The 25,773-nt window shown below is 37.3% G+C and overlaps 5 protein-coding genes across 5 annotated transcripts; 4 read left to right on the plus strand and 1 right to left on the minus strand.

Annotated features, from left to right (window-relative positions):
- The first annotated feature begins 2,543 nt into the window (after window positions 1–2,543).
- On the plus strand, window positions 2,544–4,683 carry LOC106962033 (granzyme K-like). The gene is made up of 5 exons (XM_015056175.1): window positions 2,544–2,629; window positions 2,747–2,888; window positions 3,442–3,586; window positions 4,028–4,294; window positions 4,372–4,683. Exons 1-5 carry the CDS (start codon window positions 2,575–2,577, stop codon window positions 4,519–4,521), a joined length of 759 nt encoding a protein of 252 aa, XP_014911661.1. The 5' UTR covers window positions 2,544–2,574; the 3' UTR covers window positions 4,522–4,683.
- A 716-nt stretch (window positions 4,684–5,399) lies between these two features.
- On the plus strand, window positions 5,400–20,550 carry LOC106962020 (polyserase-2-like). The gene is made up of 10 exons (XM_015056154.1): window positions 5,400–5,734; window positions 5,849–5,990; window positions 7,012–7,156; window positions 7,237–7,512; window positions 7,597–7,750; window positions 10,148–10,237; window positions 10,339–10,480; window positions 19,515–19,659; window positions 19,850–20,128; window positions 20,208–20,550. Exons 1-10 carry the CDS (start codon window positions 5,674–5,676, stop codon window positions 20,379–20,381), a joined length of 1,608 nt encoding a protein of 535 aa, XP_014911640.1. The 5' UTR covers window positions 5,400–5,673; the 3' UTR covers window positions 20,382–20,550.
- LOC106962031 (granzyme A-like) lies at window positions 12,534–15,334 on the plus strand. Its single transcript, XM_015056174.1, has 5 exons — window positions 12,534–12,619; window positions 12,727–12,865; window positions 14,229–14,373; window positions 14,684–14,962; window positions 15,038–15,334. The coding sequence occupies exons 1-5, from the start codon at window positions 12,556–12,558 to the stop codon at window positions 15,209–15,211; spliced, it is 801 nt and encodes a 266-aa protein (XP_014911660.1). The 5' UTR covers window positions 12,534–12,555; the 3' UTR covers window positions 15,212–15,334.
- LOC106962030 (tripartite motif-containing protein 16-like) lies at window positions 15,789–17,597 on the minus strand. The gene has a single exon (XM_015056173.1). The coding sequence runs from the start codon at window positions 17,595–17,597 to the stop codon at window positions 15,924–15,926; it is 1,674 nt and encodes a 557-aa protein (XP_014911659.1). The 3' UTR covers window positions 15,789–15,923.
- A 593-nt stretch (window positions 20,551–21,143) lies between the features above and the next one.
- On the plus strand, window positions 21,144–23,690 carry LOC106962022 (granzyme A-like). The gene is made up of 5 exons (XM_015056157.1): window positions 21,144–21,379; window positions 21,499–21,640; window positions 22,657–22,801; window positions 23,037–23,309; window positions 23,414–23,690. Exons 1-5 carry the CDS (start codon window positions 21,316–21,318, stop codon window positions 23,573–23,575), a joined length of 786 nt encoding a protein of 261 aa, XP_014911643.1. The 5' UTR covers window positions 21,144–21,315; the 3' UTR covers window positions 23,576–23,690.
- Window positions 23,691–25,773: the final 2,083 nt, after the last annotated feature.

Consider the following 25,773-nt stretch of genomic DNA (forward strand, 5'->3'; position numbering starts at 1 on the left):
ATTCTTTTCAAATTCTCCCTTTCAGATTCATATGTTCTACAGTTCATTAATACGTGTTCTACATTTTCTTTCTCTCCACATCCTTCACATTTATCATTATTTTTCTTCCCTATTAAATATAAAGTGTCATTTAAATAGGTATGACCTACTCTTAATCTGGTTATTATTATTTCTTCCCTTCTGTTTCTCTCGTTAATATTTCTAATTAATACTGACTTTTGTACTTTATATAATCTTCTCCCTTTCTTATCTTCATTCCACCTTTTTTGCCATTTTTCCATTTCTTTACTCTTAATAAATGATTTCCCTTCCCCTTTCTCAAAAGGAATTATAATCGTGATTGCCACTTCTAAAGCCCTTTTTGCTAATTTATCTGCCTTTTCATTTCCTTTAACCCCTTCATGAGCTGGTACCCAGCAGAACCAAACATCAATGCCACCTCTATATAATCTAAATAAACTATGCTGAATTTCTAATACTAAATCTTTCCTATTATTTCCTTCTCTCTTAATACTTTCTAAAACTGCTTTAGAATCTGTGCATATCACCACCCTGTCTGGTCTAACCTCCTCTACCCACTGTAAGCTTAATATAACTGCCATCATTTCTGCTGCGAAAACAGATAGGTGATCTGATAATCTTTTAGAAATATGAATTTCAAACTCTGGTATATATATTCCTATTCCCACACATCTTGTTAATATGAAATCTTCTTGCCCATTTATACTGTCATTAATTATTGTACTCACTGGAAAGTGATCACTCCCTAATGTAGACTTCCTGTTAATATCCCATTCACATGAACTAACAAGATGATCAGTTATTAATGTAACATTTAGACATGAAACTGTATTTTTATGTATATTTACTCTTGTACCTTTTCCATTATTAAGATAAACTAATGACCTTTCATCCATCATTTCTTCAACTATGATACCATTATGATCTGTCTTCTTGCTACCCCCTAAAATATTGTGTGCATTAAAATCACCACACCATAATTCTCTTCTATGTAATTTTCCTGCTATTTCCTTAAACATTTCACTATCAAGACTTTTTATAGTGAAATGAATAATTTACAATAATTTATAATTTTAATATTTCCATGTTTTCTTAAATTAAATATTTCTATATTAACACATTCTAATTCTTTATTCATTGTGTTTTTCTTATAAGCTATTCCATCCTTAATTAAAGTGGCACATCCACCTCCACTACCATAACTTCTACCCTGTCTTTCTATACTATATCCAGGAATTTTAAAATCTAGGTTAGGTTTCAACCATGTTTCTTGAATCCATATTATATCTGGGATTATTTCTAAATCATAAACAAACTTTTTAAATTCTTGTCCATTGGCTATTAAACTTCTAGCATTCCATTGAAGAATGTGAAGAACCATTATAAAAGTTTGTATCCTAATCCTGGACATTTTCTGTTGTTTCAGTGGCACTCAAAATGATATGAATCTGATCTGCTTGGATTTCTTTCATGTCTAAAAATCTTCCTGCTGCTGTTACAATTGCTTTTATTTTATCACTTTTCTTCTTCATTTTTACTGTAACATTGATATTATGGCACATAAATGCTACAAAGTTTTCCTTTTTCACCACCATTGAGTTTTCATCCACTCTACATTTATGCGAGCATGCTTTTTGTATGTTTGATGTTGGTACTAATATTTGTCTTTGATCATTCTGCTCTTGATTTGAACTCCAAGTTGTGTTTCTTTGACCTGTTTCTCCTGACCTAATTTCTCTNAAGCAGCAAAAAGAAAATCATGGACTGTGAAATGAAAATTAACACAGAACCAGGAATTCATGGACTGGAATCCACCTCAATAAGGAGATCAATTTCTGCTTACTCCAAGAAAGCTCTCTGTGTTACTGTGGTTTAATCCACAAAAACTTTCACTATAAAAATTGGGTCTTTTTACAATGAATTAAGAACATAAACAGCCTCCTATTCTTAGAACATTGATGGTCTTAATAATGGTTTCCTGGAGGATCGTATAAATGTGGTGGGTTTTTGTATCATGGCTAACTTACTGCTACAGTCTTTGGACGGCATTGAGAATCCACTTAACTTTTGCACCAAGGTCATACTGGTTAATAGTCACAGAGGCACAATATCGAGATAGATCCTGGTTGATGCCAATGGTTTTACTAGAGTACATTTAGGTCTGTTTACTTGTACTTTTACTAAAGTACATTGTTTGAGTACTTTCTCCACCACTGGTTGATGCATTGGTAAGATATCCATGGCGTGGGCTCCACACAGACCGACTGGTAATGAAGGATCTTAAAGTGGAGTGGCCACACAGGCCTCATCTCAAGGATTAAATCTTATCGGAACCAGAGGTCTTTTTCTGTTGTCCCAGCAAGGTCTGAGCTCCACATGCAGTAACTTGATACAGGGTGTGGCAAAAGAATCACAATTTCATGATCACATATTTTTTTTACTTAATTAGGCATCTTAGTGGTCAGACCACATCCTAAGAGATAACATATAAAAGCAGGAAGAGCAGAGTGAAGGGCACATTCGTCTCCAGATCAAAGACACTGACAGGAGAAAATGTTGGGGTTTGTTGCTTTCATCCTTGGTGCCGTTTTCCTGATTGCCAAATCCAGTGAGTAATATTTTGCTAAATACTATCATTCTCTTGTTCATAATTTTTTCCCTTAATCAAGGGTCTCGTTTGATGCTGTTGTGTGAAAATTTGTATCTGGATATCTTCCTGTGTTAGGTCATGGTTCTGAGATTATCAATGGGAAAGAAGTGAAGCCACACTCCTTGCCTTTCATGGCTCTGCTGGAATCACATGAGTCAGTTTGTGGAGGAACTTTAATTGATTCCAATTGGGTTCTGACTGCTGCGCACTGCAAGGGGTAAGAACAATTTTCATTTTTCTTATTTATATGCTATTGGTGTGCATTTCAAGTAGCATTAAAAATAAAGAATATAATGTGTTGCTACATTGACTGGTATTGGTATTCATACTGCACATTTCTAAGTTACCGCAGCAGCTAGTCATGCCACAAAGGAAATCTAGACATGGTTATGTAAGCTGCAGCGTGTGTGTAAGCAGTTAAAAGAGGCTAAAGGAGATAGAGGAAAAGATAGAACCTACAACATGCTGATCTGACAAACAAGAACGCAAAATAGGTTTTATTGTGTTTTGTATAAATTCAGATTTATCCTTCATTACTCAAAAGTATAGTTAAGATAGGTTACAACTTCACCATACCAATTGTGATGAAAAAAATATTAAAGAGGATGTGTAATTCATCAGTCTTCGTATTCAGCAGTAATAATAGAAAGAATGTTAAATTGAATTTACAACTAAATTTACATAGTAAACCATCAATATCTCATTATTATGCAAGCTCTAATCTGTTAGATCTTAAGTTCCTTTCTGGCACTATGTTATTGCTCTCTCAGCATGAAGACTGTGATGTTGGGAGTGCACTCCATCAAGAACAAGGAAAAGGAAAAACCATACAGGCAGGTCTTTGGAGTGAAGAAAAGTTTTCCTCACCCTAGTTTTAATAACAAAACCTTTGACAATGACTTCATGTTGCTCAAGGTAAGTTTGCTTTGCAAAATTAATGATTTTGTCTGGTCAACATAAAATTTAATTCACTGGGAAAATATTAAAGATTAAGACTCTACATATATTTATATTTCACAATTAACTTTACTTTCACTTGATTATTGGTTATCATTTACTTACTGATGTATTGAAACATTTCCTTTCAATTATTTTCTGGTTTCTTTTATTAAAATTGTTCATTCAGGGGTTCCTTCTCACTATACTTTGTAAATTGTGTATTTAATATTTAACAATATTTGAACAAACGTTTAATGTTTTATCTATGCTATTATACACACACACACACACACACACACACACACACACACATATATATATATATATATATATATATATATATATATATATATATATATATATATATATATATATATATATATATATAATACAATAAGTGTGATTTTTACTTTCCAGCTGGAAAAGGCAGTGAAGCAAACCAAATGGGTGAAACCTCTCAAGCTGACTACAGTTGTCAAAGATCCAGAAGAAGGTTCAGTCTGTATGGTGGCTGGATGGGGAAGAACCAAAATGAATGGAACTGGGTCAGATGTTTTGATGTCAGTCAATGTAACTGTGGTTGGCAGAAAGAAGTGCAACACACCGGCTTTTTACCATCATACCATAACTGACAACATGATTTGTGCTGGGTGGAATGGGAACATCCAAGCTGACAGCTGTCAGGTAAGTGACAATTTATGCAAATATAAAATGTTGTGATTTTCACAAAATTGCATTTTATATATTTCTTCTCTCTGCAGGGGGATTCTGGTGGGCCATTACTTTGTAATGGAGTTGTCGTTGGAGTTACATCTTTTGGGGATGGGTGTGGACTCAAAACCAAACCTGGCGTGTACGCTTTCCTCACCAAAGATCACCTTGACTGGATCAAGAAGACAATGAACCAATGAGATAATGAATAAGCCTTGGTTGAATGTTGCTGTTTTACTCATTCAACCACTTTTCTTGCTCTCCTATGTTATACAATTTGCATTTTGCGTCTTAAAGATGTATGCGCAGGCAACGATTGAACAAATAAAAACTGAGCTTTGGCTTGTTACAGCAAACTTTGAAACTTGTGTAAATCACTTTATTAAAGGATTAAAAAGTAAAATATCATATTTCTGGCCCTGTACCACTAGATTAGCCACTTACAAAAACCTCTGAGTGTGGTGCTTTCTATGACAGCTGTAGCTGTACCGTCTCAAACAAACACTGTTTAAAAACAGCAGCAAATTTACTTCCAAAATTGATGGAATTGCAAAGATCTAAAAATGATCTTCACATGAGCAGATATAACATTTTGGTGGATGGTTGTTTTAAGACAGCAGAAGATGACTTTGGTTTCAGTCTCAGTTTGACAAGCTGTTATTTTAAGTTTGTGGGCAAAAACATAACTGTTGACGCTAACAACCCCAAGGAATCAGACAACTTGAAAATGCAACAACACCCTTCAAAGTACTCAAGGGTAATAGTTTTTCCAATTAAAATGCAAAATAAGTTTATTCTTTTCTTTATATTTTTCTCCAGCAATAAAGTTTAATAAAGAGCCTCACACCTGCTTTAATAAATTTGGCATAGTTTTAAAAACTGTTTTTTGTCCATTTCCGTGACAAAAACCAGAACTTTCCTCACATTACCCTTGCAAGGATATGGATGACAACAGACAGTCTTGCACTGAATGAGAGTTGAGCAGGAGTTTATTTAGGCAACAACAGAGGTGAGAGGAATCACCAGTAGGAGCAGGAAGAGCAGTTCTCCAAGTTGACAGTATCTCTGATAAATAATCATGTAAGGTCTGGAAAAAGTTGCCACTTGTCTCCTCTCAGGGTCTGTGTGATGTCAATAAAATTAAAACCCTCCACCACAGTGCTGTTAGCCACCATGAGAAGTGCTAAACATTGCCACTTCAGAAGCGGTAGATCTGACCTCATTTCATGATCACACCTATTTTGCCGATTCATGCATTTCCATGATCCACCCACATCCTTTGAGACTAAGACATAAAGAGCAGGTTGAGCATTGTGAGGGTCTTAACACGTCAAACACCCTGATAGGAGGAAATGTTCTGTCTGAGGGATTTCATTGGTTTCATTCTCTCTGCCTTGTTTCTGATCAAATTCAGTGAGTAATACTTTCTTAAATATTGTCATTTTCTTATTAATGCAATATTTCTCCTTAGCTAAGGATTCAGCTTTCTCCTGTCACATCAAAAATTGTTTCTGGATGTATTGCCAGGTCATGGTTCTGAGATTATCAACGGTAGAGAAGTGAAGCCCCACTCGTTGCCCTACATGGCTCTGCTGGAGTCAAGCACACCACTCTGTGGGGGAATATTAATTGATCCAAAATGGATTCTGACTGCTGCACACTGCAAGAAGTAAGAACAATATATATTTTTTTCTTATTTTGTAAGCATTCAGAATGGTTAGAAATAGAAAATACAATCCAGTTTTTCATTGGCTGTTTGTGCATATGTTGTTTTCTCTTGCACTTCCAGCCAAATTAAGCAATGTATAGGTTTGTAACAGGAAACTATCGCTCTGCATTTTTGGATGTTGTGCCCCGTGCAATTCAAGAGCAAACTGAGTAGATGGCCTGAGTAGATAGCAACAGAAAGCCATTTTTTCTTGCTTTGCATGTGTGGAGTGTTTGTTGCTGTTTGTATAATCAGGAAAAAAGTAGACCAAAAAAGGGGATTTAGTTAAAAACTATTCACCACCAGATTTTATAATAGTATGATTCTATGATTCAGACTGAGCAATGCCTGGCCAGCTCATAAGAATATCAAGAAATGTCTGAGTCTTTTGTGAAGTTGTATTTCTACACCCTAAAGTATTTCTAAGTTTGCATGCATAACACAGTCAACATTTAAGCACATAGCATGTGAAGGAAGGAAAATATGTCTTATGTTTAGGTACAAATGTCACTCGCTTCAAGAAACCTCAAAAGCCACAAAGATTCAGAAAACTGTCATCCTCTATTAAGCATTTTGCATTTGAACTTTAAGTTTAATTTTCCAATTGAGCAACAAGTTTTGAGAGATTTAGCAACACGTAAATCTAGGTCAGAGTCAGAATACTGATTATGACTCATTAACATGTTCTTATTGTATGTTACTTCCTGCTTTATGCATATACATATTTAATACATACAGTTTTATCATTCATTACTCAAACTTGAGACCAAAGTCAAGGTGGGTTTAAGCTTTTATTCTCCAGCTGTAAGAAAAAATATCAAGGATAATCTGTAATTCATCAGTCCTGCTGTGGAATATTAAAAGACTTGTTCAGAAAGGAAAAGGTTATAAACAGTTGAAACCAGATGCCTTTACTAATATCTTAATATCTGACTGTTCTGTCAGACATGTTTAGCCATACTGTGTTTTTGTTCTCTCTCAGTATTAAGACTGCGTTGCTGGGGGTGCACTCCATCAAAGAAAAGAAGAAGGAACAGCAGTTCAGGCAGATCCGTAAGGTGAAGAGAAGTGTTCCCCATCCTTGCTATGATAGCAAAGAAAAAAACAACGATCTCATGTTGCTCAAGGTAACTTTACAAAAATTAGTGATGTTATCTATGCTGACATTGTTTCTAATATAAAATAATAGTGATACTTTCTTTTCCAGCTGGACAAAGCAGTGAAGCAAACCAAATGGGTGACACCTCTCAAGCTGAATAAAGTTGTCAAAGAGCCAGCAGCCGGTTCAGTCTGTAAGGTGGCTGGATGGGGAAAAACCAAAATGGATGCATCTACTATGTCAGATGTTTTGATGTCGACCAATGTGACTGTGATCGACAGAATGAAATGCAACTCAAAAGATTATTACAATCTTGCTCCTTATATAACTAGGAACATGATATGCGCCGGGTGGAATGGCAAAATCAAAGCTGACACTTGTCAGGTAAGTGGGCCTAAGAGCTGTTTACACAAATTTAAATGTTGCTGTTTCCCTAAAATGCATTTTATATATTTGTTCTCTCTGTAGGGAGATTCAGGAGGGCCCATATTGTGCAATGACGATTTAGTTGGCGTTACGTCTTTTGGGCGTGACTGTGGAATTCAAAACAAACCTGGCGTCTACGCTTTACTTACTGAAGATAACCTCAACTGGGTCAAGAAGACAATGAAGAAAAGTGAATAAACCTGGCTTTTCATCCTTGCTGTTTAACTCTTTCAAGCACTTTTGCAATTCCATTTGAATTTAACTTGCATTATGTTGCTGAAAAATGTATGCGCAGACAAGTGAACAAAACTGAGTTACATCAAACCTTGAAAATAGTTTTTGAAAACCTGTTTAAAAGAATAATGAATAAAATATTATATTTATGGCCATGTACTGTCAGATTAGTCAATACCAATGACCTTTGTGTGTGTGTTTTCCTACCAGGGCACTAGGTGATGCTCTCTGCTACAGCTAGAATGCTGCTATACCTACAACTAAAACCAGTTGTATGAAGATCAAAAGAAAGTTAACTATTATTTCCCATGGTTTGACTTGAAGGTGATGGAAAGCAAGTGATGCTATTCAAATGGTCCACATTTCAGACATATATCAAGACTGAAGATAAAACAATGGCAAAAAGATGTTGACATTTTCTTGAGTTATTATTAGTAACAAACAGCAGATAAACCAGGTTTTCCATGTTACTAACCATGGAAGACAATGACAGAATTACAAAAACAGTCTTTGATTTTATCTGTAGCAATGTTGTCAGCATCTTAATTTAGTGAGCAAAATCAAATACAGTGGACTACTGGTTTTGTGGACTTGGGGATCAAAGCTGCCTGAGAAATGTTAAAATCAGCTAATACTGGGGACCTCAACCAAAAATGCTATCTGCCTGTTTTAATAGTTCAAACTGGCCTGCCTTACTATGCATTGATAAGCATGGAGAAACCCTCCTTAATGCTACTGCAGAATCTTGATGCTGCAGCAAATCAGAGTCCAAGAAAATAAATGGCACTCATGGATTGGCTGCGTTGCAACTGTCACTCAATAGCGTGTCTGAGCAACATCGTGACAAGGTATGTTTCAGCTTCCCATGATGCATTTTCTTTTGAATATTTTAGATATGCTCTATGAAACAAATCTACCAACATGCAGACTTCCTGCAAATAATTTGGATTCCTGTTGTCATGTCCTCCTCCTCCATCGCCTTGTTGAAGTGAACATTCAGATAAACTCCTCTCCAAAATGACCACAGACCAGAGGGACTCTTTACTGAAGCCAGTTGGGGTACGGTAAAACTGAGAAGTGTGAACATGCACATTTTCAAAAATAATACGCAGCAGCAAACAATAGTTTACACTTAAATGTACAATAAATTTGCTCAGGAGGTAATATTTAGCTAAAGACTGTAAAAGTTCCTATAAAACAAATGCTGCCTTCTTACAAACACCTGCATTATTCTAAATCGACAGAAATATCAAATTCAAATTCCAGTGCTTTCAAAGACCAGTTCAAACTTAAAGAAGTTGCGATGTTACTGAGAAAATCCCCATACTTCCTATCTCCTGCATTGTCTCCTTTCTGTGACATCATCAAACGATGGCAGACTCTGAAATGTAATACCTAATTCTGCCACTAGATGGAAATTAAGTCAACATTCTTACTGTATAAAACTGTTGAAATGCCAATAAACTGACAACAAAATACATGTTATACAAATAATTTTGCACATGCTGAACCGTGAATAAATATGAAGATCCTTTAAATCTGTAGGTAAAACACTGACTGACTGAGAACAATGCCACAGAATGACTCATTTAAAAAATGTGTCATTCTGTGTCACCTCTGACCTTATAGGTTTTGTAAAAATACCTTGTTGACAATACTCACGGTACGCTATTTTACAGATTAATAATGCAATAATTATTTTATATAAGCTCAGAAATAACTCAAACAAGCAATATTTAAATGGAACCAAGTAGAAAATAACTAATTATTCTATGGGTCTCAAATGTTGGCCTCAATAGAAGAAAAGTGTAGAGTTTTATGCCAAAAAAAAAAAAAAACATAACTTTTTTTTCCAGGAAATCCTTGTTTAACGAATCCATGTTCCCATGTCTGATTTTAAGTTAAACATTTTATTTCATTTTCATTTCCATTTGAGTTTTCAGAACAACATCCAGCTGGAGGGTTGCTGGTGCAAAAAGCTTTGCCCCGATGTTCCCACAGTAACCACCACCGCATTCACTACATAATATAGATGTTCTCAATGCCACAAAATGTTTCCATTCTTGAATTGAATTCATGCACTGAGATCATAACTCAGTGCATGAAATTTGAATATTGAAGTCTCCTCTGCTCATGACTTTGTTCTCACCTGTTTGTACTCTGAGCTGCATGTTGAGGAAATAAAAATTAAAATAAAAACCTGCACCTCACAGCTGCTGAAGGGCTTTGGTTCTGATCTAGTGTTACCACAGACTTCAGCTTACCAGATCACTACGTGTGTTTGCTGAATCATGCTGTTCCATGGTCAGACCACATCCTTTGACAAGCACAGATAAAGGGTGAGGGTCAGCATCCTGAGGGGCGCATTCACCTCCAGATCAAAGACTGAGACAAGACAAAATGTTCTCTCTGAGGGGTATCATTGCCCTTTTCCTTATGATCAACTCAAGTGAGTAATATCTTGTGTGCTGCCATTTTACTTGAGAAGAAAGATAATATCACCTCTTTACTATTATGGGATGTGTTGCACCTTTTTGCTTTCTGTGTCAGGTTACGGATCTGAGATTATCAATGGGAAAGAAGTGAAGAAGCACTCGTTGCCCTACATGGCTCTGCTGGAGTCAAGCGAACCAGTCTGTGGGGGAATATTAATTGATCCGAACTGGGTTCTGACTGCTGCACACTGTGAAGGGTAAAAACAGGAACTCTTTTATGCATTTAGTTTGCTTTGTTGTGCACTGTGCAAATCACAAACCGGTATTTCAAAGCAAGATATTTTCAACTTCTGTGTTTTATACCTAAAGTGTGTTTGTGTCACTACTGACAGTTTTTTTTATTGGATGGTGGTGACTACAACCTCCAATCATTTTTAATGTTGACTTGAATATGATCATAACAAATACAATCATTTTATGGCCTGCAATTTTACTAACCTCTTTATTTCCAAAATTGCCCTGCTATTTACCACACAGGCTTAAATGTAGTGTTTCTTGCTCCAGACCCATTTACTGTGTAATATGTTGTTGCTGTCTCAGTATTAAGACTGTGTTGCTGGGGGTGCACTCCATCAAGGAGAAGAAGAATGAACAGCAGTTCAGGCAGATCCTTAAGGTGTCAAGAAGTATTCCTCATCCTTGCTTTGATAGCAAAGAAAAAAACAACGATCTCATGTTGCTCAAGGTAACTTTACAAAATTAGTAATCTGTACTGACATTGTTCATAACATAAAATAACAGTCATATTTTATTTTCCAGCTGGACAAGGCAGTGAAGCAAACCCAATGGGTGACACCTCTCAAGCTGAATGAAGCTGTCAAAGAGCCAGCAGCCGGTTCAGTCTGTATGGTGGCTGGATGGGGACAAACCAAAAAAGGCAGAGCTACTTTGTCAGATGTTCTGATGTCAGCCAATGTGACTGTGATCGACAGAATGAAATGCAACTCAAAAAAATATTACCAACTTCATCCATACATAACTAAGAACATGATATGTGCTGGGGCCAGTGGTAAAATCAAAGGTGACACTTGTCAGGTAAGAGATCCTAATGGTAGTTTACACTAAGATAAAATGCTATTGTTCCCGTAAAATGCCGGTTTTCCTTTCTTCTCTATGTAGGGAGATTCAGGAGGGCCAATACTGTGCAATGGAGATGTAGTTGGTGTCGCGTCTTTCGGTTACAAGTGTGGAATCAAAAACAAGCCTGGCGTCTACGCTTTCCTTACCGAAGATCACCTGAAGTGGATCAAGAAGACAATGAAGACACCTGCAAATGAATAAAGGTTGTTCTTGAGTTGCTGTTTCAACTATTGTTTTGCTGTCCGTTGTAATTCAGCCTGCATTATGTTAGCAAAAAGCGTATGTACAAACACCAAATGAACAAATAAAATGCTGAATTTTTACTTCTCACAGCAAGGCTTGAGCTATTTCTGAAAACCACTTTAAACAAATAAAGAGAAAAAATATTTATTTTCTTGCTCTGTACTATCGGACTAGCCATTAACAATCAGAGTGGATCCTTTCCAGATGCAAAAAAATGCACTTTTTTTTTTGACAATCTTTGTTTAAGGAAGAAGTGTGCCCAAGTTTGTTTTCAAGCTGAAGTATATTTGTGCCCATATTTGCTATGATAATAAAATAAAAGCAAAAATAAAATGTGTGTCATTTCCCTCTTTCCTCCTCTGAATGTGTGACTGCCAGGTGTGGCTTCCAGACGGAGCTAATCAGGAGTAATCAGAACGAGCATTTAGGGGAGGATTTTCACAAGACCACAAAATGTACCCATTGTTATTGAATAGTTATTCTCCATTGATTTTGAAGACTTAAGTCTATTCTGCTGCTGGCTCTACGCTCCCACCAATCTTCAAATGTGAGCTGCAACAAACAAACAAAACCTTCACTTCACAGCTGCTGAATAGCAACTAAGTGGCTCAGTTGGCAGCGCAGATGAACGATGTGTTGAGGTTGTTGCCTGTGATGCAGTTGTCCTGGGCTTGACTCCTTTATGTCGGCCCCTTCTCTCTTAGCCCTCTTTCTTATTAGATTGTTGTTTACGAAAGACTTCTAATACTAAAAAAATAAACTGGTTCTGATCTGGTAAATGTCAAAACACATTTCAGATTGATAGTGTTCATCAAAACATTTCATGCGTTTTGCTGACTCATGAATTTCCATGGTCAAACCACATCCTTTGAGAAACACACATAAAGGAGAAGGGCGAGCATCGTGAGGGTTGCATTCGTCTCCAGATCAAAGTCTGAGAAAAAAGGAAATGTTCTCTCCGACGGGTTGTACTGCTTTCATCCTCTGTGCCCTTTTCCTGATTATGAACTCATGTGAGTAATATCTTAATTGTTGTCACTCTTTGTTAAAAAAAAAAATCCCATTTCTTGATTCCATATTTTTACCTTTTTGAGTGGGCTTGGATGTCTTCCTGTGCTAGGTCGTGGTTCTGTCATCATCAATGGGCATGAAGTTGAGCCACACTCATTGCCCTTCATGGCTTTTCTGATGTCAAGTAAATTCTGCGGAGGAACATTAATTGATCGAAAATGGGTGCTGACTGCTGCACACTGCGGAAAGTAGGAATTATAAAATATTTTTATTTCATTGAGGTTTCACCTGGTAAAGAAATTATTCAAAATATTAGCAGGAAAGTGTTATTTGAGTTACAAAAATTGATTCTCCAATAGTTTTCATCTCCAATAGTTTTCAAACTAATGGAGAATATTTAGGTCTCTAAAAGTTTTATTAAAGATTTTTAAATAAAACAGTGAGCCACTTCATTTTTTACTGATTCTTAAGAAATAGTAAGACCCAGGAAAGCTCAATCTGGTCTAAGACCAAAGATGTCCAGATAGCCTTCATCTCTACTTTTTTTTAAAGATTTGTAAACAAACACCTTGCAAATCTGCTTTTTTTTTATTATATATAAACATTTACTGTGGGCTGTTTTCTATTCATATATTAACAGCAACCAAAATACCAAGTCCAGGTTCTCATAATATGTCAGTGAGAACAGGGTTTTGTAATGAGCATACAGTCTACACTCATTTTACATTTCAAAGTAAAACCTTAAAGGCTAAGAACAAGACAAAGGAAGAAAAAAAATGTGATGCAATAAGGTGCAAGTACCACTCACTTCGAGAAACCACAAAAGCCACACGACTTTAGAAAAAAGTTGTTCTCTGAGAAACGTTTAAATTTCAACATTAAGCTTCATTTTCCAAATAAACAATATCATTTAAAAAAAAAGATCAGCATCCAGGAAGACAAATTAGAGAAGAATGCAAAAGACTAAAATGAGCAGAATAAAATTTTTCAGATCAAAATATGTCAGAAGACCTGAAAACTGAAAGTGCTCTCCATCCAGTCTGACTGAGCTAAACTTTAGCTAACGTTAGCTGAGGAACAGCCCAAGTTTGCATGGCAATGCCCACAACTGGTAGCAACATGCTCTAAACGTTTTGCAGGTGTCATCGCAGAAAGAAGTATTAACTCAGGGGAGTAAAATACCAATGTATCACACACTTTTCACATTTTAATTTCTTAAAAATCTAAATATATATTTTCCTTTCACCTAACAATTTTAATTGGTATGAAATCCCAATACAATACGTTATTTACTTAACATGGTTCTAATGTGACAAAAAATAAAATAAAATAAAATAATATATATATATATAGCTACATTAAATAATCATCACATTGAACCACCCCACATCATAAAAATATCTGCTTCTCTCTTATCAGCTCAAGATTTGTGAAGCTTAACAATTAAATAATCTTAAAATGTAGTTCATGTCAATTCCATAATAATTCCCTTACTATAAAATAAACTATAATAGACTGATTCCCATATATTAGGGTAGTAGACCTTCATGGTGTCATGACTATGGACATGCTCCATAAATCTAACACAGTATTGTGGTTTTGCTTTTGCAGCTTTAAGACTGTGTTACTGGGCGTGCACTCCATCAAAAATGAGAAAACAGAAAAGAAGTACCGGCAGGTCCGTAAGGTGAAGAGAAGTGTGCCTCATGATAAATATGATAATAATACAAAAGTCCATGATCTCATGTTGCTCAAGGTAAGATAAGCTTTTAAAATAAGAGGAAGCTTATGCACAGATATGCTTTGGAAAAATACTCAAGAAATACGATAAAACTTCAACAAAAAGTTGGTTTTACTTTAGTTTTACTTTAGATAAGGTATGAAGTTGCTTCAGTGATCTTCAGTCATATCTGTTATTAGTCTTTAAGTCCATACGCTCAAATAATTGCTTGAACCAGCTTTAAGAATCAAGCTCTTTCAGATCTGAAGCAATGGTAAAGGCTACTCTTTTGTGTCTATTATATAACTCTGAACAATTTCAACTTTGATCTATTTTCCCCTTTCAGCTGGACAAACCAGTGAAGGAAACCAAATGGGTCAAAGTTCACCAGCTGAACAGTGTTGTCAAAGACCCAGCAGCTGGCTCTGCCTGTCTGGTGGCTGGATGGGGAGCAACCAGCAAAAATAGCAACGTCCTATCAGATGTTTTGATGTCTGCTAATGTCACTGTGATTGACAGAGAAAAGTGCAACTCTCCAGACCACTTTAACCATATACCATATATTACCAAGGACATGATATGTGCAGGGCCAAATGGGAAGAAAAGTGATGCTGACACCTGTAAGGTAAAGGAGCCTTTTAGCCAATTTTAAAACATTATTTCCTTAAAATGATTTTCACGCGTTTCTTCTTTGTCTTAGGGTGATTCTGGAGGACCAATGTTGTGTAGAGGAGTTCTAGTTGGGGTCACATCTTTCGGAGGATCCAAGACTGAGCCCTGCGGATCAGTGAAGAGGCCTGGAGTTTACACTTTCCTATCAGAAGACCATCTTACCTGGATCAAGAAGACGATGAAGACCTCAGAAGCTGAATAACTTTTCTGAATGATACAGTTAGTTTATGTAACTATGTTTTGTTGTTCTTTTTGTTTGACCTGCATTTTGTTGCAAAAACTGGGTATACATGCAAATTACAAATAAAAAAAAACAAAGACACCATAGACTCTGTTGTTGCACTGCCATGAGAACTGTCGAATTTAGTTGCCATGGCAACCAAATTAGCAAAACTATAAAAAATACAAAGTTTTACAAAGTTTTTATATTGTATAAAGGAACACGAATATTTGTGTTATCAGCGTACACAAAATGCATCACACACTGTTACTTTGTCTCTTAGAAAATGGTTGTGCCTCACTACTCTTTAAAATACTTTTTTCCCCCACCCTAACAAAATTTAGAAGGAAGCTGCATTAGTTTTGATTTGATATTAATTCCAGGTTACTTCTGTGGATCACAATAAAAAGCAGAAGGAAGTCCAGTTCACTTCAATATCGACTGATTTAAACAAGAAGAAACTGACCATCCAAATGCATATTAGAGTCCAGAAAATTTTCGATTTTTCTGTGGAGAAATGTTTATGTGTCATGTAAGAATGAGAGAAAACATCAGCAGCGATATCCTTTATGGCTCCTGGAAAACAGACACAGAGGACTACATTTAAAACCGAAACATAAAAACAAGCAGAGCAGCAGACCAGAGACATCAAAACAATGAACCCAAATCAACAATGTATAAGAAGAGAGAAACTCTATTTGGGTTTACAGAACTCTGCAGAATCTGCATAGCCAACCCAAATGCCGGCATGTAGTGGCAGAGTGAATGTGGTCTGAACTCTGTGGAGGAGAGTCATGGTTTCAGAGACACTGTAGAAGGACAGAATACCTGCTCTGTGATCCAGGTACACTCCCACTCTGGAGGAACCAGGACCTGAGATGGAGGTCCAGATGTTGCTGTGACCAAATCTATGATAACTGTTTTGGTAACACTCTAAAGCCCAAGACTTGTCATTACCTCCAAATCCATGTTCATTCCCACTTCCTACTCTGCTCATATTCTTGTATGCAACTGCTACATAAATTAGTATCCCGCTCCACTCCACCTCCCAGTAACAGCGTCCAGTCAGACCCTCTCCACTCAGGACCTGACGCCATCCAGTGAATCTGTCTGGATGTCTGGAATAAGACTGACATTGAATCGTTCTTGTCACCTTCCTGTTGCCCTCTGATAGTACCAGCCATGTGTTGGTTGTGTTTGGATCCAGTGTGATTTCACATGAATATCTTAAGAATCCAGCTCTGCTCTTTGGTTCTGGTTCTGACAGTAGAACATCCACCTCAGTGACCATCAGTGAGATGTTTGTCCATGAGTCTCTCAGGACGTCCTGTAGTTTCTCTCTGAGCTCTGACACAGCTGCTGTCACGTCCTCAAAGTGTCCCAGAGGACGGATGTTGATGCTGGATGAGTGTGTCGACTCACTGAGTGCTGGCAGTGAGGGGTAGTTGAGGAGAAACTGGTTGTGATCCTCTGTGTGTGAGAGCTGCTCCAGCTCAGCGTCTTTCCTCCTCAGCTCAGTGATCTCCTGCTCCAGCTTCTCCTGAAGATCTCTGACTCGACTCACCTCAGTTTCCTGCTGGGATCTGATCTGCTGCTTCACCTCAGAGCTTCTTTTCTGGAGGAGACGGATCAGCTGGGTGAAGATCTTCTCACTGTCCTCCACTGTGTTATCTGCAGAGTGATTTATGGCCTCCACCTCCTGTTGAAGCAGCTTCAGATCTTTCTCTCTATCCTTGATCCTCTGCTGGATTTTTCCTCGTCTCTCCTCCAGCTCTCTCTGCCTCTCAGTCCTTTCTGTTGCAGATGAGACTATGTCGTGGCCTCTATGTTCATCCACAGAGCAGAGATAACAGACACACTTCTGATCAGTGCGGCAGAACATCTTCATCACCTCATCATGGAGAGAGCAGATGTTCTCCTGGAGGTTTTTGGACGGCTCCACCAGCTTGTGTTTCTTAAATGCAGCTGAATCATAATGAGGCCGAAGGTGTTTCTCACAGTAAGAGGCCAGACAGACTAAACACGACTTGATGGCTTTTAGTTTTCTTCCAATGCAAAAATCACAGGCCACATCTTCTAGTCCAGCAGGGCATTGATCAGCAGGCATGACTTGGAGTCCAGTCTTCTTCAACTGCTTGATCAAACCTGATAAGATTGTACTCTTCTCCAGGACAGGCCTCCATATGAACGTTTTTCCACACTGTGGGCAGCTGTGAACGCCTTTTGGATCCTCTTCATCCCAGTGTGTTTCAATGCATTTCATACAGTAGCTGTGTCCACAGGAAGTGGTAACCGGATCCTTTAGTAGATCCAGACAGATGGAACAGGAGAAGATTTCTTTGCCCAGCTGAACTGCCTGCTGCTCCATTTCTCCTCTCAGTCACAGTGGAAGTGAGTTTCACTTCCTGGAAACAGAAACACGTTTTAGCTCTGATCTACATACCACATGACTATGGACAGAGAGGCTTCATCCAATCAGCTTTCATTTTTTAGCAGAAGATGGTTCCACCCAGGTACAAGCTGCGTTTGAGAGCAGGAAGATGAGGAAGGAATATCAGACTTTGATTCCATTAAGAGTAGTAAAGTAAGAAAGGTTAACCATCTTTAGTGGTTAACCTTTCTTACTTCTCTACAACAACTTTACACAGAAAGTGCCAAGTTTGGGTCATATATATATCAGTTTAGTTTTGTGTAGCTGATATGTAGGGCCTGGACATTGACACAAACAGGTCGTAGTCAAAAAATTAGAATATCATGGAAAAGTTTATTTAAATCAGTAATTCCATTCAAAACGTAACATTTATAGTATATTCATTCATTACATACAGACTGATATATTTCAAATGTTTATTCCCTTAAGTGTTGAACAGAACTGTTTTTTTTTGTTTGTTTGTTTGTTTGTTTGTTTTTTAGAAAATCCTTGTTTAATGAATGCATGTTCCCCTGTCTTATTTTAAGTTAGAAGTTTTATTTAATTTCCATTTGAGTTTTCAGAATAACGTCCAACTGGTGCAAAGAGCTTTGCCCCGATGTTCCCACGGTAACCACCACCTGCATTCACTACATAATATAGATGTTCTCAATGCCACAAAATGTTTCCATTCTTGAATTGAATTCATGCACTGAGATCATAACTCAGTGCATGAAATTTGAATATTGAAGTCTCCTCTGCTCATGACTTTGTTCTCGCCTGTTTGTACTCTGAGCTGCATGTTGAGGAAATAAAAATTAAAATAAAAACCTGCACCTCACAGCTGCTGAAGGGCTTTGGTTCTGATCTAGTGTTACCACAGACTTCAGCTTACCAGATCACTATATGTGTTTGCTGAATCATGCTGTTCCATGGTCAGACCACATCCTTTGACAAGCACAGATAAAGGGTCAGGGTCAGCATCCTGAGGGGCGCATTCACCTCCAGATCAAAGACTGAGATAAGACAAAATGTTCTCTCTGAGGGGTATCATTGCCCTTTTCCTTATGATCAACTCAAGTGAGTAATATCTTGTGTGCTGCCATTTTACTTGAAAAGAAAGATAGTATCACCTCTCAGTACTGCTATTATGGGATGTGTTGCACCTTTTTGCTTTCTGTGTCAGGTTACGGATCTGAGATTATCAATGGGAAAGAAGTGGAGCCCCACTCGTTGCCCTACATGGCTCTGCTGGAGTCGAACAAACCAGTCTGTGGGGGAATATTAATTGATCCGAGCTGGGTTCTGACTGCTGCACACTGTAAAAGGTAAAAACAGGAACTCTTTAATTTTGTTATATATTAGTTTGCTTTTCAAGCAGCATTAGAAATACATAGAAAGCATAATATGTTGTAACCTTGACTGACTCTGCTTTGCTCTCCCAACCAATTTAAATAATGCTTAGATCTGTAAAGGCAAACAGTCTGCACCTTGGAATGGTGTGCACTGTGAAAATCAGAAACTAATATTTCAATCTGAGTAGACAGCAACAGGAAGCCATTTTTTTCTTGCTTTAAATGTATGTAGTACTTGTTTCTGCTTTTACGCAGGAAAAAATGTTAAGAAAGAACAGATTTACCTAAAAACTGTGCATAACCAGATTTTTTGACAGCGTTATTCAAAATAAAGTACCTTAATGCTTGCATGTATCACACACACACACGCACGCATGCACGCACACATATATATGTATATAATTTATCATAATTCACTTAAAATAAATCACAGTAGATTGATTCGCTAATAATAAAGTAGGAAACCTTTATAGGGTAATAACTATAGACATGCTCCATAAATCTGCTTTTGTTTTTGCAGCATTAAGACTGTGTTACTGGGCGTGCACTCCATCAAAAAACGGAAAACAAAAAAGAAGTACCTGCAGGTCCGTAAGGTGAAGAGAAGTGTGCCTCATAATGAATATGATCATAAAACAAAAATCAATGATCTCATGTTGCTCAAGGTAAGATAACATTTTACAATAAGAGGAAACTATAACATAACTAAAAGTTGGTTTTGATTTAGTCATTGACAAAATAAAGTATATTTGTTCTTGACTCAACCAGTGATCTTCAGTCATATCAATAGTTCACTTTGTGAACTATTTCAACTGTATAGTTTCATGTTCATAGTGATCTATTTTCCCCTTTCAGCTGGACAAGCCAGTGGACGAAACCAAATGGGTCAAAGTTCACCAGCTGAGCAGTGTTGTCAAAGACCCAGCAGCTGGCTCTGCCTGTCTGGTGGCTGGATGGGGAGCAACCAGCAAAACTAGTAACGTCCTATCAAATGTTTTGATGTCTGCTAAAGTTACTGTGATTGACAGAAAGAAGTGCAACTCTGCGGAACATTATAACAATGAGCCATATATTACCAAGGACATGATATGTGCGGGGCCAAATGGGAAGAGAAATGATGCCGACACCTGTAAGGTAAATGAGGCTTCTAGCTAAACTTTAAAACATCATTATTACCTTAAAATGATTTTCACATGTTTCTTCTTGCTCTTAGGGGGATTCAGGAGGACCAATATTTTGTAATAGAGTTCTAGTTGGGGTCACATCTTTCGGGGGATCCGATACTGAGCCCTGCGGATCAGTGAAGAGGCCTGGAGTTTACACTTTCCTATCAAAAGTCCATCTTACCTGGATCAATGATAAAATGAAGACCTCAGACGCTGAATAACTTTTCTGACTGATGCAGTTACATTTCTCTAACCTCTATTTTCATTCTTCCATTTGCATTCAACTTGCATTATACATATCGATAAATAAAAAACAAACAAATCATAGACTGATGCTTTACTGTCAATGACAACTGTGTATGAAAACCAAATAAAAAAAATAAAACCATGTATCTTTGGTGGGCTTATTGTAGTCATGTCAGCATATCAATTGCATGTGTGTGATCCTGTACGTCTCTGTGATGGACTGTTCAGGATGCATCCTGCCTCTCACCCAATGGGTGCTGCAAGGATAACAGCAGGCAGAGAAAATGAATGGAATAAATAGTATAGTGGTTGCGGGCTGCTGTTGGAAAATACTACTTTTTGTGGCATTTAATAAAAACCTGAAAGAGGTAAATATTTCATTTGAATTGCAACCTGGTGGCTTATGCCGTATTCAAATGGTACCTAAACCTATATGAAGTAATATAAGAGGTTTCTATTTTAAAAAGATTGAATGTCAAACACAACAGTAAAAAAAATTAAAGTTTAATATTTAGACATTATAAACAGACCCTCTTCCAAATGGTCAAAATGTATGCAGTCTTTGCGTCTGTAGGTGATAATTTGCTGTACCTTATTTTTTAAAAGAGAACGTTGCAAAGCCTTAAACCCCTCCTCCTGACCTTAGCAGTTTGTTCCCACGTCTGCACTCATCTACACTCTGATGTGCATGATGTTCAAAACCCATGCTGACTAACTTGGTTCTGATCAGTACTGGTAAATTTCACCACAGGCTTCAGACTGACGGTGTGCTGCAGATCATTTTAGCCATTTCGCTGACTCGTGCATTTCCATGGTCAGACCACATCCTTTGAGAAAAACACATAAAGGGCAGGGTGATTGTCTCCAGGGGCACAATCATCACCAGATCAAAGACAGAAATAAGAGGAAATGTTGTCTCTGAGGGGCTTCGCTGCTTTCATCTCCTGTGTCTTCTTCTTTTCTTTCAACTCAAGTGAGTAATAGCTTCTTAAATGCAGTAATTGCCATAGATATTAGTTATTTTTTTGTTTTAGAATGCTTCTTTTGTTGCTTTTTTGTGAAAAATGTTATTTGGATATCTTCCTGTGTTAGGTTATGGTTCTGAGATTATTGATGGGAGTGAAGTGAAGCCCCACTCGCTGCCCTACATGGCTCTGCTGAAGTCTGAAGTGCCGATCTGTGGAGGAATATTAATCGATCCCAAATGGGTCCTGACGGCAGCACACTGCAAAGAGTAGGAACTATGATGTTTATAATTTGCTTTTAGTTAGCAGATTCCAACAATATCAATACCTAGTTAGTTAACAAATGGCCTGTTCTGTGTGGTTTTTGTTCATCTTTCTTTTCTAAAGAACTAAAAACTGTTGTCTCTGGAGGTATTTTTTTTTATTTCCCCCCCTGATTGTGTGAATTGTGCAAAGCAAGAATGAGTGTGCATGCTGAGTCACTGGAAGCATCATTTCCTTGTTGCATCAACAGATCCCCCCCCCCCCAATGATTAAAAATAAGAAAGCACCAAATAGCTAGTAGAGAGCTGATGTCATTTTTTAATCAAAAGCTTTACAAGCATACATATTGTATGTCTTCTTTAAAACAACTTCCATTTGCTTATGTAGTGACCAAAAAAAGAAAAAAATTACATTCAGCTCCTTCGTCATGCAAGGGGTGTTATGATGCATTACATAAGTGCATCCTGCATGCTAAATATGCCTCACGTTTCACCTCAGACACCGAGTCTATGCACATGAACGTTTCTGCTATTTGCTTTGTACACACAGAAAGGAACAGAAGTAAGTCACTGAAAGAAAACACAGAAACCACAAGGGACGTTTTCTGAGAATCATTACAGCATTTCAGTCCTGCGACTGATTTTGCATGAGAAAAATAAATGCACCTAAAAGTATTAAACATCAGTGGCATGCAAAAGTTAAAAGTAGGCTTTGCATTCTGGTGAAATGACGAGAAACTTACAAAGCAACATTATGTTCTGCACAGACTAAAGTAGATCATGAAGCTCTCCATTGAGCTGTGTACGTAAGGGTGGTCAAGCTGCAATGGACTTAGACAATAAAAAGAAACTTCTTTAAACACCTAGAATGTATTTCCTTGAAGCGTGCTATTTCTGGTGTTTTATTCCACCATTTAATACTAACAATTGTTATTTTTCAATCACCTAAGCTGTTTAACCAGACTTTTATGGCGCTCCCTTTGTGCTGCTGTGAATAATGCAGTATTTTTCTGCTCTTGCAGTGTTAAGACTGTGCTGCTGGGGGTGCACTCTATCAAAGAAGAGAAAAAGGAAAAACAATTCAGGCAGGTCCGAAGTGTGTCAAAGCACATCATCCATCCCTGCTATGATGACGATGAAAAACTCAACGACCTCATGTTGATCAAGGTGAGACTTTAACATGCTAAGTAAAGAAATATTTTACATCTGTCTAATTACAAATCAGAAATGCAGATAGTCACATTTATTGTGGTGGAAACTATGCTCTTAGTTGTTAGTGCCAGCATTTTTTTTTTTTTGCCTAAAATGATTGTTCGAGCAAACTAAAATGGTCCAAGCCACTGCACATATTATAAATTTATATATTTTAACTACAAATCATCAGCATCTGTTGTGTTTTCAGATTAACAAGCCAGCAAAAAAAGACAAATGGGTTCAAAGTCTTAAGTTGCAAACTGCTGTAAAAGACCCAGCAACCGGCTCCGTCTGCATGGTGGCTGGATGGGGAAAAACAAACAACGTTGGCAAGATGTCTGACGTCCTGATGTCCACCAATGTGACAGTAATCGACAGAGAGAAGTGCAACTCTCCAGATTATTACAACCTGAAGCCGTATATCAACAAGAACATGCTTTGTGCCGGGTCAGATGGTCGAAACAATGCCGACACCTGTCAGGTAAAAAAAAGCCTTTTATGGCTTAGTTGGAGGTTGATTTATTCTGAAAACAATCACCACATGTTTCCTCTCTCTCTCTCTCTCTCTCTCTCTCTCTCTCTCAGGGGGATTCGGGAGGACCAATAGTGTGCAATAACGTTCTAGTTGGAGTCACATCATTTGGGAACCGTTGTGGCGTAAAAAAGAAACCTGGAGTTTACTCTTTCCTGTCAGAACGGCATCTTAACTGGATCAAGAAGGCAATGAAGAAACCGAAAACTGAATAACTCATATCTATATTGTACTGTTAAATTCTCACATTCCCTTTTCTGTCTTCTGTATTTATTTATTTTCTCTTATTTTTGACTTTTAAATATTTTATACAAATAGAAAACACGTGCGGTCTTGTCTCATTACAGTAAATAAAAGTTTAAAGGACAAGAAGTTCTTGTTGGAAAATTAAATTAAATGAGCAAAAGTATAAAATAGACACGTTCCTCTCCTCCCTCAGTCTCCTTTCAGAAACAGGAAAAGCACTGAAAGGTAAAAGATTATTTCATAAAGCTCTTCAGATGTCTCTCCACATCAAGTCCTCAGAGACAGCTACAAATATTTCACTTCAGACTCATACAGAAAATATACAATCAGTTTTTTTTTTAATACATTTGTCATCCACATTCGCTGAATCCGGTGTTTGGGGGAAAACACCCCAAAATACACAAGGGACACCTGCAAACTCCAGTCAGAAACATTTCAGTTCCATCAGACTTGAAGAACAGAACCTCAAATATGAAACCGTTTTAAGTCGTCAATGTTTAAATTGTGGAGTGCAACAATTACTTGAATGCATGTGAGAACAAGCGTTTTCTAACCAGGGCAGAAAGTGGGATTCCAATGAGTAGAAAAATAGTTTGTAAAGTAAAGAACTTTATTCAAAACAGACAAAAATGCTTTGTGTACTTTAAGCTCCACGCCGCTGATGCTTTTAACTCAGCTCACATTTAAAATTAACCTCTAAAAGACAAGCAAACTTCAGCTGTTCAAGAGGGAACTACTGACAGCTCGTTACTTTGCTCTTCCTAATGAGCAGGTCCTATATGACTTACACTGCCAGGAAGCAATCTATATATGAAAAGGAGTTATTTTTTCTATCTGGTATGAAATGTACGTGCTCATCTCATTAAAGAATCAGATGGAAGTTTTTATCTTTTCATGCCTCTCTCTCGCTGCAGACGTGCCATTTGCTTCTTTTCCTCTTTATTTTTATCTTTCTGGGGTTCTTGGTCCTCTGTGGTTGTACGTGTTATTGTTTCTTTTTTGTGGTTGTTCTCGTACGTCTGAGTGACCTTTCTTGCTGCTCTTTGTGGTTGAGAGCAGATTCTGCAAGAACATTTGTTACATGGCTTTAGTAGCACCAGAACTTGTGAACACTTTCTTAGAAGTACGCCACAGCTCACATGATAAAGTAGTAATTTGGAACCTACAGAAAGCAGCACCTGTTTTATATATTAGAAATAAGATCCAAAATGTTTGGTGTGCAGCTTTCTAAAACAACCTTCTTCTGCAATTAGACATGTCTGCTCCTGCTTTGTACACCTAATGACCAACATGTTCCCTGTGTTTCTTTGTGAAATAGCTCAGTTAAATAAGACGAAGAGCATCTGCCAGCAATTACCAAGTCTCACATTTAATTTTGCTAACAAACATACGGGGAGACGATGTTTTCCAGGTCCATTTAAACAGAGTGATTCATACAGGTTTGACCTTCAAGAACCACACTGACTCTTCTAACTGGCTCCCCGACACAAATAATGGAAAACAAATCCCAAGCACATTGTTTTTTTTTTCACAGATGCGCAAAGCTGACACTGATTTCTTAGTTCACAGAGCCAGAGAGAGGACAGGCACAACGGGAGAGCAGCCGAGAGCGCCTGATGTGCTTCTATGAAGTTTATTGACAGGGGTTTTGCCTTCACATGAGAAATAATGTGCAATAATTTGAAGCAAGTGGGTGTCAACTCAAAAAAAGAAAATGCCAATAATAATACATTTTATTTGTGTTGTCTAAGTACTCAGACACTTTACACGAGTACAAATATAAAATCAAACAATGCAACACAACATAAAAACACATTAGAAGGGCAGATTTAAGCATTAAAGAAATTACTCGTCTGATATATGCCCATATTGATCTAAAGTCTATAATGCCATTACTCCATCCATAAATATAAAAATTATCCTGTCGTTTGTGTAGTAATGGATTCACAGTACCTAGCTAAACACAGAGAAAACAATTATTTTGTCACATTTAATTGATTCTCTTAGCGCCTCCTAATAATGTGATGCTACCTTTAAATATTGTCTCAAAATGTCAAAGTAAATGAAGCATCCGAAATAATAATAAAAAGATGGGAGAAAACAGAAGGCTTTCATGCCAGATCCAAAGTAAACTTTTTATAAAAAAAAAAAAAAAAAAAAAAAAAAA

The sequence above is a fragment of the Poecilia latipinna genome, unplaced genomic scaffold (assembly GCF_001443285.1).
Source record: "Poecilia latipinna isolate Pla-1442-1.1 unplaced genomic scaffold, P_latipinna-1.0 Scaffold1361, whole genome shotgun sequence".
Taxonomy (NCBI): Eukaryota; Metazoa; Chordata; class Actinopteri; order Cyprinodontiformes; family Poeciliidae; genus Poecilia; species Poecilia latipinna.